The 18581-nt window shown below is 37.7% G+C and overlaps 1 protein-coding gene across 8 annotated transcripts in view; it reads right to left on the bottom strand.

Moving 5' to 3' along the window:
- The window catches only part of NTRK3 (neurotrophic receptor tyrosine kinase 3), a 1162015-nt gene that overhangs the window by 241765 nt on the left and 901669 nt on the right, over nt 1-18581 (bottom strand). Inside the window, exon 13 of one of the 8 annotated variants that reach the window (XM_069766247.1) lies at nt 9065-9789. The exons of the other annotated variants lie outside the window; for them this stretch is intronic. Within the exon in view, the coding sequence (XP_069622348.1) occupies nt 9671-9789 (119 nt within the window). The 3' untranslated portion in view covers nt 9065-9670. Of the gene's footprint in view, nt 1-9064; nt 9790-18581 lie in introns of those variants that run through there. 8 annotated transcript variants of the gene reach the window in all.

Here is an 18581-nt window from a genome sequence, read left to right as displayed (position 1 = left end):
GTGCATCTACAGAGCAGATTTGTAGGGCCGCTACATGGTCATCCATCCATACCATTACAAAACACTATAGGTTGGATGTACTGTCCAGCAGGGACCTAGCCTTCGGCCAGAAGGTTCTCCAGGCCATTGTCCCTCCCCCCCCAAGGTGCAGAATAGGTTGCTATTCCTCCTATGCTGTCATGGAAGGTGACTAGAGAAAATAGAATTAGTCTTACCGGTAATTCGGTTTTTAGGAACCTTCCCTGACAGCGCTAATAACGTAGAGCGTGGAGACAACCTCCTATGCTGTCGTGGAAGGTTCCTAGAATCCGAATTAGCGGTAAGACTAATTCTATTTTCAGAATTGTTAATATTTATAAAATTCAAGTATATGCAAAGATAGGTATGTCACTGGAACTGAAATATTTGTACTATATATTTTTTCAACTGCTTCACACATGTTTTTCTCAAAGGTAAAAATAAATAAATAAAAATTAAGAAAAACAAATCACATTTTTTAAATTAACATTTTGCTTTTTTGCTTAATTCCACTTGGAATAATATCTATTTCTCTAAAGGAAAAATTCAAGGTGCTTTTTTATTTTCCATCAATTATCTTCTTAGTTGCCGCATTTCTTAATTATGCCCATCAAGCATGGAGGAAGCCTCAAGTAAGATAAGCACATCCTGAGTTACAACTCCCACCAAAAACAAAATCTGCAAGGAGTTTGTATGTTCTCCTCGTGTTTGTGTCGGTTTCCTCACATATAATGATAGGAATTTATATTGTGAGTCTCATTGGTTACGGAGGTGCTTATGACTATAATATGCCATGGAATATGATGACCCTATGTAAATAAATATAGTAAGCAGGGTTTTGGCTGTAACTTTTAACATGCCTGTTCCTTCCTTCTCTTTCTACCGGAGAATAGTCAGGACACTTTTATACGCATTCAGTGGTCAGAATTTAATGCTGATTTCGATGAATATGGACAAAATTAATTGAATTTGATAAGCCCTCTTTTGACTTAAAAATTAAGGATCTACAGTTACATCAGAAGGAAGGCAAATTAAATGAATTATCCAGGACTTTGCAATTTTTTACTATAGGTCTAAGAGCTAGTACTCAGGTAGGTGCTTACGATCTGCCTATTGTGCCCAACACCGATCTCTGCTGGCAAAGAGTGTTCACAGACATTACTGCAGGGAGTTGGCTGTCAATCAGCATGACGTTATCAGTCACGTGCCATCGACAAAGCAGCACAGAAAAAGAAGAGCTCCTATGTTGAAGTGGACCAGCTGAATTGCGGCAGGAGCAGTACATGGCTGTTCTGAGCTGGCGCCAGGTAGAATAGGCAGGTTCTCACCTCTGTTAGCAACTACCTCCACTTGTTCTTTTAAGCCCATAGTAAAGAAATGAGTCGTTGACAAATCATTTAAGCGGCTCATCAATGGGGCCATACATACTACTGGCAGAACACAGAGATCTTATTGTATGCACACGTCAAAGCTTGTTCAACGGAATATCACATATGAGATAGTGTTTTCCTGATTGCTCTTAATCACCATTCGTACTGCTTCTAGGGAAATCTTTGCATTTGATATTGTCAACACGCAGGACTGACTAACTAGACAATTCCATATAACATGTATTATGAACTGAAATGCACAAATAGCCTGTGACCACACAGTGAAATTATGGGAACATTGAAATGAAGATGTTTACGTTAGGTGGAAATTAAGATCACATTGTGGCACTGGTTTAGCATTAGACATAGCATTTTGTAAAAAAATCATTTTCAAGGACAAATTATATTTCTCATATATGTCTCATCCATAGGTGATCATTATTTAAGCCTCAGAATAAGTCATATTTTATCAGAAGAAAAAAACATTTAAAGGGTTTTCCAGAATTGGAAGAACATGGATGATTTCTTCAAGAACCCGAGCCACAACTTTTCTGTTATGTCCAATAAAGCAGCTCCGCTTACCGCACACAACCTGTGGACAGAAGTCGGGCTGTTTTTAAAAGGAATCAGGCACATTTTTCCATATTTTTCTAAATCTGTGCAACATTTTTAGTAAATCACATGGTTAAAACACAGGGTAATAACAGTGTTCAGTCCGATGCATTTTTAGATATTGCTATGCATTTGCAACCCTGTAAGATAACAAAGTAGTACAAGCATAAAAAATGTCTACATTTCTCCAGTAACTAGTTATTTCATATGCCAGTCCTTAGTTTCATTCATGGGCATGGCACATACAGATTGACAAAGTTAAATGAGACAGATGCATGTCATAGAAAATAAAGTGTTTATTAAGAAACTGTATGTATTGAATATTTTTTTGAATACACAAGATTTGTGTAACCAGTTACTATATTATGGCACAATATTCATTGTATGAAAATTACATTTTTCTTTTCAACAGGCTGAATGTGAGGTAATAATATTAATGAATATATCAGCCTTATATTCCAATTCAATAGTAATTAGATAACTGGTTCAATAAAATGGCAAAAAAAAGTAAAATATAGTATTCCTGCAGTTGTTCAACATGGCACAATACATTGTTTTGGTGATCACTAAATTTTAGAACAGAATGGTCATGCTAACAGTGAAGGTCCACCTTTGATTACATTCGCTTTCTAGTTTACCAAATTGATAAATGGGTCCATAGTTAGTAAATGTATAAGGCTACATTCACACATCCATCTCCTGTGGCATAGCTAGAGTCTGATTGGTCCCTGTGCAAAATTTGGACTTGGGCCCCCAACATGTTGGCCAAATGTATGGGGTCTTGTAGCGTTCTACATCCTATAAGGACATACCCTTCCTCATTATGTCCATCTTTGACTCCTTTCTGGTATATATGTCCTAGTCCCATACTGTATATTTATATATACATATAAATATATATATCCCTTATTTCTGGTATATATGTCCCTTATTTATGGCCCCATCTTGCTATGTATGTCCCCTATCCCAGTGGGTCTCTGCACTACAATAAACTGGAACTGAATGTGCGTCTGAGGATGCACATCCAGTTGAAGTTTGTGCTGGCAAAAAATAATCCCTCACCCGCATGGGTTCGGTAACTACCTCTGTGATCGTGATTGTTTTTGCATTCATGTAAAATAGATTTTTACTCTCATGTGTCATTAGATTTGTCTGTTTACATCTGTGCTCCATTCATCTTTTCTCTTCCATTTTTAACCCTGCTGTTCTGTTCGGTCTGGGGAGACCTATTTTGAACTTTGGTATTTTTTGGGGTGTTCAAGATGCGGTTCTGAAACTTGTGGTTGATTGACTTAAATGAGGATGGGTCGGTCGGCCACGGGTTTCAGAGCCGAATCTTGAATATTTTAAAGAATATTGAAGTTCAAAGTCGGTCATTTTTGACCAACAGAACAGCAGGGAACGGAATGAAATAATTAACTCTTCAACATTAGAACAGTGAAAAACAGATGAAATAATGACATGAAAGGTATGTCTTCTACTTTTAAACATGTTGACAGATCCCAACAAACTTAATGGCCGAGTTTCACCCAAAAAGTGGATGAGAATAAGGCTTGCTCCATTGACTCCATTGAATCCATTGAGTCCATTTTTGAAATGGTTGTGTATATGGATCAATGCAACTCTATGGACCAGTGTGCTGTTCATTTCACTAATAGACACATGACCAAGGATGTGTAAATGCAGCCTACGATGCATAATGAATCTTCATGATCATATATTGCTGTTTTTCTAGCAGTTCTCACGGTTTGCAATATTTTACTGGATTCAAAATAGCTATACACAACGGCTACCAATTATCTTTAAAGAGGACCTTAACCTGGCCATATATTGGAATTGTGGCTGCAGAGACGAGTTTTTATTTTGTAATTTTTCATCTCCGATGCTGGAATATTAGCTTATAAAGTTTAGATATAATTTCTCTTTCAACCTATGGACCACATCCTATACATACTGTAGAACGGTGATATTTATCTTGCGGAGCCTGTTCGTGTCCGCAAGATAAATAGACATGCTTCGGTCTATAAAAACACACCGCATGTGCGTATACACAGGTTTGCCACATGCGTCTTTGTACGCATAGTGGAAATGGGATTTCTTAAAATCCTCTCCACTATGCTGTAACATCTGGACGCTGTGGATTGGACCTTGCGGCTGTACGTAGCATCCAATCCGCAGCAAATACGCCACGTGGAACCATGCCCTGATAAGCACCTCTTGTATATAATGGGTATATATTCTATCCTTGAAATATGAAGATGTGTATGAGTTAGCTATAAATTTGGCAATAAAAAACTTTTTCTCTACTTGAATTACAGGTAGCAGCAAAAGCTTTTTTCCTGCTTTGTTTAAAAGTGCAAAAAGTGCAAACTGCAAAATAAACGTGATGGGAATGTATTATGAATACGGTCGAATTTAAATTTATAGATTATATATGGCAAAAAAGGGAGAAAAAGCGAATAACTCGTTTAGTATATTCAAATCCATTACTTCGTATCTCATAGGTCAAATCGAGAATAACTCAACTAGTGGGGAAAAAAACTTTATTGACACCTTATAAACATCTCTCATCATTGAATCATCTAATTCTGCTTGGACACATCCAATATTTTATTGATTTCTGTTTATATCCAATAAATATGCTTCAAGGAGTTTATTTTTATCCTCTTGAGGAACAAGGGTGGTTAATAAAATCACCAAAGTGTGTTGAGTTGAAGATAAACAAAAAACAAATCATTGTATTGGATGTATATTTGCAACCATCAATGCTAAATAGTCTGAAAATGCTCAATATTGCTCCTTATTATTCTCGATTTCAGAGTCTAGTTAGGTATATAGATTCATCGTTTTCCTTTTTTGGGTTTTGTTTTGAACAGGTAATATGGAAATATAGAGCCAAGATTAAGAGAAATAATGGATAATGGAGTGAAAGGTAGAGTTTGAACATGTTTTCTACTGCTCACCACTCCATATGGGGTAAGTGGACCTACTTATATGTCCTAATTATAAAACAGATTTCATTACATTTTCACTTTTCCTTTCCCTTCTTTATTGCCCAATAATGTTCTAGGGCACATTGTTTTATTTGTTATTTTTTATTATGTGGATCATCTAAGTGTGATTGGTTTGATGCTTGAGTTTCTAAAGCCGGATTGCCTTAGGTTTTGGTAAATACAGCCAATGTTAGACAAAGATGGATCTTAACATTATTAAACATAGCCAAATACACAAGCTATTATATTGTACTGATACATTCTCTATTAAAGCCAAGCTGTCATTGGTCACTCACTATACCTTATCTGCTTTGTATATAGTGTATTATGTCTCGAATACAATACAAAAAAGATTGAAATTTTTCAAATCCCTTTTCACCAGCAAGTTGGCTACTTACAGAAATGTACTTACGAAAAATTTCTCAATCCCTCTGTAACTATGACCCTTTTATAGTATGGTATTTATAGTATAATTTCCTGTATACAAGGCAAATATTTTATAGGACCTTCTGACAATTGCCCTCAAATTGATATAAATTAACCATGATGTTTATTTCTCTTAAATGTAATATAAGTGCATTATAAACTATAATAAGATGGAAATGGATACAATTTTGTTTCTTTTGCAGAATATCTTCATTTTATTTTATAAATATCCCTAGATTGTATGCAGAAATTTGATGTGTAATATGAGCAAAATAATTCTCTACTATGCATTTTTTTTTTACATTATTTGGAATAATTGTATTTGGGTTATATCATCATACAAAACATAGCTTTCGTCTGATATGTAGTTATATTTCTAAATGTACATACAAACAGACACATTTTCAGGCACAACGGTTCAAGGGAACGCAGGCTTGGATTTTTGCACTCTTACTTTAAGATTATTTGGGTATTTCCAGGCTGATGGACTTAGTGGGCCGTTAGTCTGATCCTGCTTGATACTACTTGTTTTAATTCACTATCACATGGGAAAGACGTAGTTTGGTAGATATTTCATGATCATTTCTACAAATAAAAGTCTATGGATTTGTTGACACAAATGATAATTCTATCTAGCTGCAGAATTTCTGATATGTTTACAGGGGTTCTGGATTTGTGTGCTGAGCAGTGAAGCAGATACAATGTATTTTTGACAAAGTTCTGGTGGTCTGCGAGTATTTCGGCATGATACGAGTTTGTGTCACCGCAGCTGCATGATTTGGGGCAGCTAGACAGCCTGAATACATGTGGAGATTCCTACTTAGGCATGCCATATGCCATATAAAAGTTATATACTCCTCGAGAAGCATGGCCTCTAGGGGAGAATATGCGATAATATGATGCCATATGGCGGCACCAAACAGTGACAGAAGGATTGGCTACGGCTCTGTGAACAGAACGACAGTATATAATCTCTGTGTGCCACTGCACAGGCTCAGTGTGCATGACGGAGCGGTATGCACGAGGCTATAAGATCTCTATATGATAAAGGTTTTTTCAGCTCTTGGTATAGATGGACATACTCTGCTATGTTCACCCTGCTTCTACATGAATTGTCAAAAATGTAGTCAATGGATCTAATTTATAACACTGTACTGTTACCTGTTAAAGCAACTTGTATGTTCCTCTCACCATTTTATAAATATGGCAATTTCTACATGATAGGGCAAATAAATATAAATCTGTCTATTATCCGATTCACACTGGCCACGATGATGGCAGTAACGGGCACCAGTCAACTATATTCACGTTCTTTGGCTCTCATTCGTCAGCTTGTTTGCACGGAGGAGCATTGATGGAGACAGAACTATAGATGTGTAAATTTATTCAAGTAGAATTGAGTTCTTTAATTTTACCAAAATTTGCATTCTCATAAATTTGGTGAATTCTCGTAAATTTGGATAAGCAGCAGCAAGCTGCAGCTGTCATTTTCCTGAACTGTATAGGACATGGCAAAAGGGTAAAGAAAATAATAATACTTAGCTCACTACTTACCTGTCCCGCTGCCCCTACTGTATCCTACTGTCTGATCCTCTGATTCTCTTCTTTTCTCCTTCACTGTCATGCACATCCTACTTTGACCTCTTCACTCCAGACGCTGGTTTTCGTTCAACTTGGCTTTGGACGTCACTGCTCACTATGCCACCATGGCACATGTCATTGACATCATGATGTTACTATTCACATCGCCTGAGTGGCAAAAAGTAACATCAGAAGCATGGACAAGCCAACATCCATTGCCTGGAGTGAAGAGGACAAAGGAGAATGTGCATGATGGAGATAGGAATAAGATGAGACACCAGAGACCCGAGGGCAGGCTGCAGGGTGTCAAGTGAGCAATAAGCTAAGTATTATTTTTTTCATTTTTATTTTAAATCCTATGGTTTTTATGCTCAGATGTCTAGAGATAAACGAGAACACTCTAAGGAACATTCATTTTGCATTAAATAACTTCAATGCAAGTCAAATTATTCTGTAAAATCTGTGTTATATGATGAATATGATATTAGATTTGATCGCCTCTAGAAATAATAATGGCTGACGCAATCGTTCTATGTCCATACAGTATCCTGTTATCAGAAGCACCTCCCTTATTTACACAGATCAATGTGCTGCTGATAATGATGATATTTATACAGTAATAGAAAGCAAATCACCCAATGAAAAGAACATTTTCATTTTCATTGTTAGTCGGGTGATTGTCGGCATGTTTACAGGGGCAATTTAAGGGAACTTGTCACCAGAAAAAATGCTATTAACCTTTAGATGTGAGGTTAAACTGCAGGTTAATAAGGCTAGTAACCTGCCCGATGCCTGCACCTAGCTGAACGATGCAGGTAAAAAATGAACTTTATTCTCCCTGGCACGGTTCATGCTTCAGACATAGGAGCAGTGCTGGCGCAAGTTAAGTCACAGCTCTGAGTATTGAGAGTGGCGGCTGTAACCGACCCCCTTGGTCCTGATTGACACTCACTCTATATTGGGGCTGGATGTCCGTCAGTGCCAGGGGTGCGGTTACAGTCGCCACTCTGTTTACTCAGACCAGGGACTGAAGCCCAAATGCTGCCGGGGTGAATAAAGTTCATTTTCTCCCCACAGCGTTCAGCTAAGTGCAGGTGCCGGGCACGATATTAATGCTGTTATTGGGTTAAACTGCAGGTTAATAGCGTTTTTTTCTGGTGAAAGTTCCCTTTAATCAGTCGCATGAATGCTCACTTGCCAGCTATCAGCTCATATCAGCTCATGTAAAAGGGACTTAAAGAGTTACTGTCATTTTAATTTCTATTTCATAAATCAATAGTACATGTGAAAATCAGCAACTTTTTAATATATCTTATCAGAAAAATCTACTTATTTCTCTCTATAATAAACAAAATCCAATATTAGTATTCGGGACAAAGAGGCATAGGCTACTTTATCATTGTCACTGACCTTTGTTTTCATTCCCAGCCCTTTTTACCTGTTTGAACAATTCGCTCTTGTTATAATTTTAGACATTTTTAACTTAATTTTTGAACAAAAGATTGAATTTTAATTTTTTTTTGCCTATGCCTCTTTGTCCCTAATACTAATATGGGATGTTGTTTACTATGGTTTGCTTGAGGTGGTTAGGATGCCACAAGCCGACATTTGGTAGTTCTTCTTTCTCTCCATGCCACAATTATCAAAATTCTCAATTCTGAGTTTCTTATTTCCATTTGTACTATTGATTCATGAGATAAAAATTAAAGCAACGATTACTCTTTATATTGCCAACAGCAACCAATCGCAATGCAGCTTTCATTTTTCAACAGCAAAATATGGAATAAAAGCTATGAAAGTGATTGGTTGCCCTGGGGCAACGAAGACAGTCGTTCTTTCAGTTTCATGTTGTTTAGGTTATCAATCATTCTTAATTATACAGGGTGACTACAACAAAGTACATTCCCATGCATCTTTCCCTACAAAAGACCAAGTAAAACAAAGCAAATATTGCTTTTGGAGATTGTTTCATTTTGTCCTCGCCGTGTTGCTCCCTCCCCACCCACACATAGCTTATCCCTAGAAAAGAAAATAATACAAATAATAAAAATTCTGACGCACAAAAGATTTGTAAAACATTTCATTGAAAAATAATTACAATTTCTCCTGTTAAAAAAGTAAGATTTCACTTCTCATATGTCATTTGTACAGTTCCAGAAACCTACGATGCCCTTTTCTTACCAGTCTTCATTAATTAGAGACTTCCATGACATAAAAGGCCCTGCTTTATGAGATCTCTTTAGGTTGCCATTTCAAAGGGTGATGACATCATTAATAAGGTGATGTGAAGTCACAGGATCACAGAAAACTCAAACACAGATTCCGAACAGGAAAAACACGACTAAGGATTTTTTTTTTCTTTTTAAACAAATACAACTAGTGTTTATTATAAAGATGGCTCCTTTCGAGTCTGTCTCCCTTGATTTATTATAAGTTGCTGCTCCTGCTGCTGTTGCTGTGGCATGTCTGGATAGTTTTGAAAGCAGTGGCTACCGTAGTTAAAGCAACATTTTATCTTTTGACAGAAATATGTTTCCGTCTTATTTAAAAGTTTACAACAGAGGACTAGTGCAGTCTTGTGAAACCTTGATCCAAAAGTTTTCTGTGCCTCCCTTCACATTTTGAGAGAACAGCCTAAACTTGACAACATAAACAAGGAACTTTAGCGGCTTAAAAGACGTGGCGTCCTTTGCTGAAATAAACACCGACGTCGTGAACATAAATGCCTTGGTTAAGAGGTTTGGGGTGTCCGGGAAGGCTTATTGTGTTCAACATATATTCTCTGAAACCTAAAAAAAAAAAGAAAAAACAAAGGCAAAATAAAGGAAGGAAAAACAAAAATAGGAAGGTACTTTAAGGAAAAAAATAAGCAAATAAATATTACGTAATTTATTTTTTATTTATTTTTTTTGGTATGAAATAAATTAGTTCAGTAAGAATTAAAGTGACAAGTTAAAAAAAGTCAAAGGGAATTTTCATCTGTAATGCATATTACACAATTTGATATAATTAGAAAAGAGCCATCATTTTTAATTACACTTTTAAATATTTTCCTTTAAAATTTAAGAAATAAGAGACAGACAGTAAGTCAACGATGATGGCAATAAAAAAACACAAAAAAAGCAAGCAAAAATAAAAATATTTCATCATCCACATAACATATGTGCCAGAGGAGCTCGTTCATGTCATGGTACTGCAATTTGGAAACATTTTCCCATATAGAAAACACTAAATTAACCTACAAAAAAAATCTTAAAAGCCGATTTCACGATAGTAGATAAGAAACATGAAATGAGCATATCAATTTGGCATTAAATAAAAAAATGTATTTGGAGCCAGAACATGGGCAAAACAACCTGCCAAATTAACCAATGCAAATGGACAGCAAAACTGATGTAATGATTACATTGATGGGAAGGATGATGATGTGGATGATAATTGTGGTAAAACATAAAGACAGATACTCAGTTATGAAATATCCAATGGATCCAAGTAGTCCCCAAAAGTATTTTTAAATGTTATAATAATGCTGAAAACGGACATATTCTTGTCATTAAGAATACTGGAAAACTTTCCTGAACCCTGGTTTCTGTGATCCGCACGGTATCACCTATCTTGTAGCTAGCTGAAAACACCATAACAAAGTACAAACCGATAAAGGGTTGTTCCTTTTTAGTGAAATTAAATTTTGGGGGGGGGCAAGTTAATCTAGAAAAACTAACTATGTGCTGTACTAGATATGGATATGAGCTATACTTTTCTTTGGATCCACCAGTAGGTCTCACTGCTGCTACCGGTATCTAACTTAGGCTGAAGTGTTGATATCTTTACAGTGTGGCAGCTAATCAGTGAGCTCAGTGGCTCTAAATGGGGTGTACTATTTACATGGGAATGCCCTACTCAGAACTGCGGAGCTTACCGATTGACTGCTGCGTCGTTGACGCTACATCAAAGCTGCAGCCAAAGCCAGACAATGGGTGGAGCAGCAAGTGTCACATTGAACTCAGGGAAGGTGAGCACAGTATGGTTTGCTTTTACATAATAATCTGCACCCAGGGATTAACATTGACGGAAAGGGAACAATTCTTTTAGCAATAAATATTCATGCTTTATGCTTCTCAGTAAAGTAAGGAACAAAGTCATAAAACTGTAAATGATGCAGTCAAGGGATATTCTGTTTTTTAGGTGGCTCCATATTTTTAAGGTGGCTTCATGTAAACGTTGTGTTATAAATCTAAGGGCCCCTAGACTACATGAGGCCTAAGTAATTATCTAATGCAGCATCACATGAATTATTGGAAAAGTATTTTTCCTGATAGCATTGCTTTTAGTGAGTTATGCAGTGCTTCACGGAGGTGTAAGAACCTGTGCCGCTCTACATGCTCCATGAAGACAGAATTGCCATGTACATGAGGCCTAAAAGATTGAAAGCGCCATTATACATTTTGGGTCATGGTGTTAATATACTAATAAATTATTCATTCATATTTTGGGAAATTGAGTTACTAAATTAATTAACTTGCATTTTGGGAACTAAAAATAAGTTATTACTAGTGATGAGTGAGTATACTCGTTGCTCGGGTTTTCCCAAGCATGCTCAGGTGGTCTCCGAGTATTTGTTAGTGTTCGTTGATTTAGTATTTGTTGATGCAACTGCATGATTTATGGCTGCTTGCCAGCTTGAGTACATGTGGGGGTTGCCTGGTTGCTAGGTAATCCCCACATGTAATCAAGCTGTCTAGTAGTTGCAAATCATGCAGCTGCTGCAAGGAAAACAATCTCTGAACACTAATGAATACTCGGGGACCACCCGAGCGACGAGTACACTCTCTCATCACTAGTTATTACATAATATTTGAGGAAATTTAGTTAATTGATCAATTAATTATGACATATAAGATGTCAGCAAATTGAGATAATTTATCTTCAGCCCATTCTGCTTCAGTAGAACAACTTTCATGGAGAATAGATTGTATAGGGTGGCAGTGAAGTCCGCACCGTCCTGCTCATTACAGAAGACGCAGAAGTAGCCGAGAGCAAGAGTTCCTCTGTTTAGTTATCTTCCAGTGATCGATCAGCTCACAGAATAAAACTGGTTTATATACAAGTAGTTATGGAGGAGTGGAGGGCAGTTTCATTGTTTCAAATCTTCTATAGTAACTATGAAATATAATGGAGGTGTAACACAACTGAGAAGAGCAGAGGCACTGAAGGAAGATTAAGAGGAAGCAGCAAAGCAAGGATGAAATAATCACATTCAATTTACTGTAGTTATGTGATTATAATCTATTATTATATTGTTAACAATTACCATATTTATTTTTTGGTCTGCCACTAAACATTGGTAAAAGTCCAGGTAAAGCTGAACCTTAACTCAGATGCTGCCAAAAAATCTATCAGAAGGTTCAAAACACATGACATCATCATATAGGCAGACCAGAATTGTTTAGAAGCATACTAATCTTAGTGTATGTAAACTTTTGACTTTGCAGTAAGTAATAAAAATGTCTTAAAGGGAAGGTGCCCCCAGTTTTCTTGTAGTTTGTTTTTTTGTGAAATTAAGCTTAAAATAGTAATTGAAATGTATTAATGCAATGTTTGCACTGTTCGCAAACATTTCTATATGAAAAATATTATATTTTTTTTACAAATATATATATTTATCGCCGGGGGATCATTTTCTGTTTTAGACCTCAAGCAGCTATACTAAGACTTACCAGCTTTACTGTTAGCAGCAAAATTGGGGCAGTAACTGCTGACATCACCATTTCCCTCCCCTTTTGGGTGGTCTAATATCCCTGGGGCAGAATGAAGAGTAGCATCACAGGGCAGCGCCATATTGTTGGAGACTGCCCTGTGATCTGCTATCACCAGCAGTTACTGTCTCTCTCCCATCTGTCTCTCTCACTGAGGTGACAAGATTCTCTCACCTCCCTCCACAACACCTGGCCATTCACTGCAGCTCTTTATCTTATCTTAGGAAGGGATGAATCACAACTCCTGCCTAACAGCTGACAGCTCCTACTTCTATGATGCTAATGGTACACTGTTGCTCCTTGATGTCTCTGCTATTCTGCCAGGCTTTTCTCCTGCATTTTACTACTGTCAGCCCCCAATCTAGGATCTGTTCTGTTGGAAGCAGTACTGCTTATGTTTAGTTAGCAGATCTGAGGGCTCCATAAATATGGAAGCATAACACTCCCACTACTGTGAATTGTGCAGCCCACAGAGGCGTGCCCAGTTTACAACAGTGACTGCTCCATTACAATAGATAGGGTCAGCAGGAGATCTGTTATCTCTTATGACCATGGGGTGCCATATTATGACACTGATAGTGTTGTGCTGCTGTGAAAGCAAGATGTCAGTCCCCAGTGCCTTTTTTAAACTCCTATAACACACAAAATATGTGCATTCAAAACTTGGTTATAACAGCATGTTATGCTACATTACATTGATTAATTAATGATCAACAAACGCGGTACCGTCCTTTCAAAACATTCTCTCTCACTAGTGATGAGCGAGTTTACTTGCTTGGGTTTTCCCGAGCAGGCTCGGGTGACCTCCGAATATTTGTTAGTGTTCGGAGATTTAGTTTTCATCACGGCAGCTGAATGATTTACAGCTATTAGCCAGGCTGAGTAGATGTGGGGGTTGCCTGGTTGCTAGGTAATCCCCACATGTAATCAAGCTGGCTAATAGCTGTAAATCATGATGCTGAGGCGATGAAAACCTAATCTCTGAGCAGTCATAAATACTTGGAGACCACCCGAGCATGTTAGGGAAAACCCGAGCAACGAGTACACACTCTCATCACTATCTCTCACTCATTATTCTGGCATTTGGCAAATATTAATAATTATGGTAATCCTAATTGACCTGAAATAGGAAAGGTATATTCTGATTCCATGTCAGATATTGAGAAAAACATGCACATGTGTCTTTTTATATAGTGTACGTAAACTTCTGGTTTCAACTGTATACACAGAGCGGTGATGGAATCTGAGCCAGTGCCACCTTGTGACTGGAACTCGAATGTTACCAAGAGGAATGAAGTTAATTACCTCCCGATAGTAGCCGTCTAATCGCTGGTACCAGGCAGGTTCAAAACGCTATCAATCTGCAGATTAACCCTATGTCTGTAGATTAATAACGCTCTTTCATGTGATAGATTCCTTTTAAATTGTGATGAGTGAACCCCCCGATGTTCAGGTTCTGAGGGTTCACCCGAGTTTTTTGTAAAGTTTGAGTTCGGGGGCCGGACATGACACAAACTTGCATCAGAACCCTGAACACAAACTTTACATATATGGAATGGGAAGGGTAAGCTGTAGAAAAAGCAGAAAATTAATAATAAACATTAGAATTATACTTACCTGTGCAGAGGATATGGATGTTTTGCCTATTTATAAGAACACATAGTTTGCTGGGTAAATTGGAAGATTAGCATATTGCTACCCTGTTATGTTTATACCTATAGCCAGGCAGGCTTGTGTATCTTTTTATTCAATCAGTTAAACATAAAGGCATTATATCCTTGAGTTGTATGACACATTATTATTGTATCAGTCAGTCGATTGTTTTGGGATCACCCATGGCAGAGATGTCCCTTGTTTTGTGGTTCCAGTACCCTGTTCTATTATTATTTGTTATTGTCTTTTAGACTATTTAATAAACATGTTTTTATATTGTACCCTGGTGAGATCAGTTTTTCATGTCATGGTCACACCTTTAGTGATATAGATATTCATATACATGTTCACCAATTTGGGAAATGGTAAAGTTACAGCAAATACACAAATCCGATGAGCCTAGAGGAGCCATTATGCAGAAGCATTATCATGGGGAACATCGCAATGACAGATGAACTGGGGCAGCATATTGTGAGAACCAGCAGTTGGCAGCTTTCAGTACTAGCTATCTCTTTTTCTCCATAATTAACTGTCGAAGTCAAATAAAGTACATTTTTTAAATGTGATGAAGCTACTTGTTCTGCCAGCTCACTTCACCTTTCCTTACTTATATTCTTCTCAGCGCTACATTGATATGTGCTTGGTCCAATATAATTTTTTTAATTCTGATAGTGAGGATAGAAAAAAGAGCTTAAAGCTGTGTGAAATGACTGCAGGAATACAATTCTGTATAGGAATGGTAATTAAACTGACTGAATGTGATGAACATCACCAAGGAGGTGGCAAAGTGAGATCTGAACTTCAATTGCTGACTTCCCACACATACCGTAATTGAGCGGCAGGGATGTTCTACCCACCATGAACCAATGTGAACACAGAGTACTAGATGAAAGAATGAAAAACAACAAGGCTGTATACAATCGTCTACAAGAGCAGATTGCATCAATTCTAGCCTGAACATACAGTTACATGCAGGATATCAAAAAAATTCAACAGTAAAATCAAATTGTCAATGCCATCTTAATATACTGTGTCTTCCCAAAAAATAGGCTAGCTTCAATAATAAATAAATCAGTTTTGAGCTAATACATTATTACGAAATAGCATCATTATCAATTAAATTCCTAATATTAACCCCTATCTGACCTTGGACGGGATAGTACGTCCAAGGTCAGATCCCCTGCTTTGATGCATGGCTCCGCGGTGAGCCCGCACCAAAGCCGGGACATGTCAGCTGTTTTGAACAGCTGACATGTGCCCATAATAGGCGCGGGCAGAATCGCGATCTGCCCCCACCTATTAACTAGTTAAATGCCGCTGTCAAACGCAGACAGCGGCATTTAACTACCGCTTCCTGCCGGGCGGCCAGAAATGACGTCATCGCCGACCCCCGTCACATGATCGGGGGTCGGTGATGCGTCTCCATTGTAACCATAGAGGTCCTTGAGACCTCTATGGTTACTGATCGCCGGTGGCTGTGAGCGCCACCCTGTGGTCGGCGCTCACAGCACACCTCCATTTCTGCTACATAGCAGCGATCAGCAGATCGCTGCTATGTAGCAGAGGCGATCGCGATGTGCCTGCTTCTAGCTTCCCATGGAGGCTATTGAAGCATGGCAAAAGTAAAAAAAAAAAGTTGAAAAAAATGTTAAAAAATATAAAAGTTTAAATCACCCCCCTTTCGCCCCAATCAAAATAAATCAATAAAAAAAATATCAAATCTACACATATTTGGTATCGCCGCGCTCAGAATCGCCCGATCTATCAATTAAAAAAAAGCATTAACCTGATCGCTAAATAGCGTAGCGGGAAAAAAATTCGAAACACCAGAATTACTTTTTTTTGGTTGCCGCGACATTGCATTAAAATGCAATAACGGGCGATCAAAAGAACGTATCTGCACCAAAATGCTATCTTTGAAAACGTCATCTTGGCACGCAAAAAATAAGCCCTCAACCGACCCCAGATCACGAAAAATGGAGACGCTACGAGTATCGGAAAATGGCGCAATTTTTTTTTTTTTTATTAGCAAAGTTTGGAATTTTTTTTTACCACTTAGATAAAAAATAACCTAGTCATGTTAGGTGTCTACGAACTCGAACTGACCTGGAGAATCATAATTTCAAGTCAGTTTTAGCATTTAGTGAACCTAGCAAAAAAGCCAAACAAAAAACAAGTGTGAGATTGCACTTTTTTTGCAATTTCACCGCACTTGGAATTTTTTTCCCGTTTTCTAGTACAAGACATGCTAAAACCAATGATGTCGTTCAAAAGTACAACTCGTCTCGCAAAAAATAAGCCCTCACATGGCCAAATTGACGGAAAAATAAAAAAGTTATGGTTCTGGGAAGGAGGCGAGTGAAATACGAACACGGAAAAATGAAAAATCCCATGGTCATGAAGGGGTTAAAAAAATGATTGCATCTTATAGCTATTTATGACTGATTCAATTCTCCCTCTGCAGTAAACTGGCTGACTCACTACCCTTTGCTTGGAATCCTGCATGACAAAATTACATCACGGCACAGTGAATGAAACATGTTTCATGCTAGTGATGACATCACAATGAATGTGATTTTATCAACCAGCTTTTCAAATAAAGAGAACTAAAGTCCTAAGATACCAACTATAGGGAAATTGATCAGAGTTGTAAAGATCGATTACAAGTAGACAAGATCGGATGCCAAAGTTTTACCCAAATTTTGATCTGCAAAGAAAAAAAACTTTATGCGAATGTCAATACTAAAGATATTGTAAGAGCTCGGAAAATACACATGGGAGACGAGAGAGAGGACCCCTCTGACCACAAGAGCTTACACTTTACTTGTGAGAGTAAGGACTCCACTTACTATAAGAGTTTTCACTTTACAGGAGAGAAAAATAGAGGACCCTACTGATGATATGAGATGACACTCTACAGGAAAAAAAGAGAGGACTGCTCTGACCATAAGAGCTTACAGACTATAGTAGAGAGAGAGGACCCCATTGACCATAAGAGATTACACTCTACATAAAAGAGAATAGGAGAGGACCCTGCTTGCACACTGCAGGAGAGAGACTTACTCAGTGACTCGGGAGTTCGAAAATCACTCTGATGTACAGACTGTACTCCACTGGGAATCTCTGATTTCTGATGTCCCAGTTACTGACCACCACTGTACAAGGTACGATAATCAGATAGATTTCACAGTTGCAGGGCATCAAGGGGAAGGCCAAACAGCAACACCAAATGACATAAGCCTACTTTCTGATGCTTAAGCAGTGTGGGAAATAGTGCCGGCAAGTTTTTTGGGGGGAAAATCATGAATCGAATCGCAAAATGTTAAAATTTGTATGACATCATGAATTTCAGGAAATTCTATGCAAACAAAACAAATACTGACTGGTGACCCGCTCATGCAGCCCTATCTATCCTTCATTTCGTCAAGATGGCTGGACCATCAATGTAAATACGTACTTTGTGTCTCCCCCAACTCATTATAGATTGTAATCTCTTACGGGCAGGGTCATCATTATCTTAGCTTTAATTATTATATTATCTTTAACTTTGTTACTTATGACTGTTGTGTATGAACTGTTGAATTGTAAAACTCTGCGGAATATGTTGGTGTTATATAAATAAAGATTATTATTATTTGCATAATAAGAAGTTTTGGAAATATATACATGACCAATTGCAAAGAAGGTAAATGTTTACACTTGGTCCTAAGAACAAAAATGTATTAATTAAAATCTACTAATAAGAACAAATATTTTGTCTGAAAATAAACTGATTGTTGTTTGGAGCTAGGTCATTGTACAATAATATATATTTTCTGTGTATACAGGATAAAACTATACTCTGCTATAGGTTGTGTAGGCCGTAGTTGGGGCTGAAAGCGACCCTCCACCCTGCCTATAGATATGTCATTTACTTGTCACCATATTTGTTATTCACCTGCTGCTCCCTCTTCAGAGACCACCATATTGACCTTCCGCTAGCCAAAATTGCTAATGCAATATCTTGGAGAGTGCAGTAGTAAGTATAAAACACAACTCCCCCGCCTTTCCTGTGTTGTGGCGGTGTGGTTCAGACTTCCCACCAATGCCTATGCACTGTGATGGCCACCTTGTCTGTTGGAGAACCAGAATGAATATCTTAGCAGAGAAGGTAGAAGGAGGCAAATGGAAAC

Source organism: Ranitomeya imitator, chromosome 4 (assembly GCF_032444005.1).
Source record: "Ranitomeya imitator isolate aRanImi1 chromosome 4, aRanImi1.pri, whole genome shotgun sequence".
Lineage (NCBI taxonomy): Eukaryota > Metazoa > Chordata > Amphibia > Anura > Dendrobatidae > Ranitomeya > Ranitomeya imitator.
Note: the sequence above shows the minus strand (reverse complement) of the source record. Positions and strands in the feature narration are given on the sequence as shown.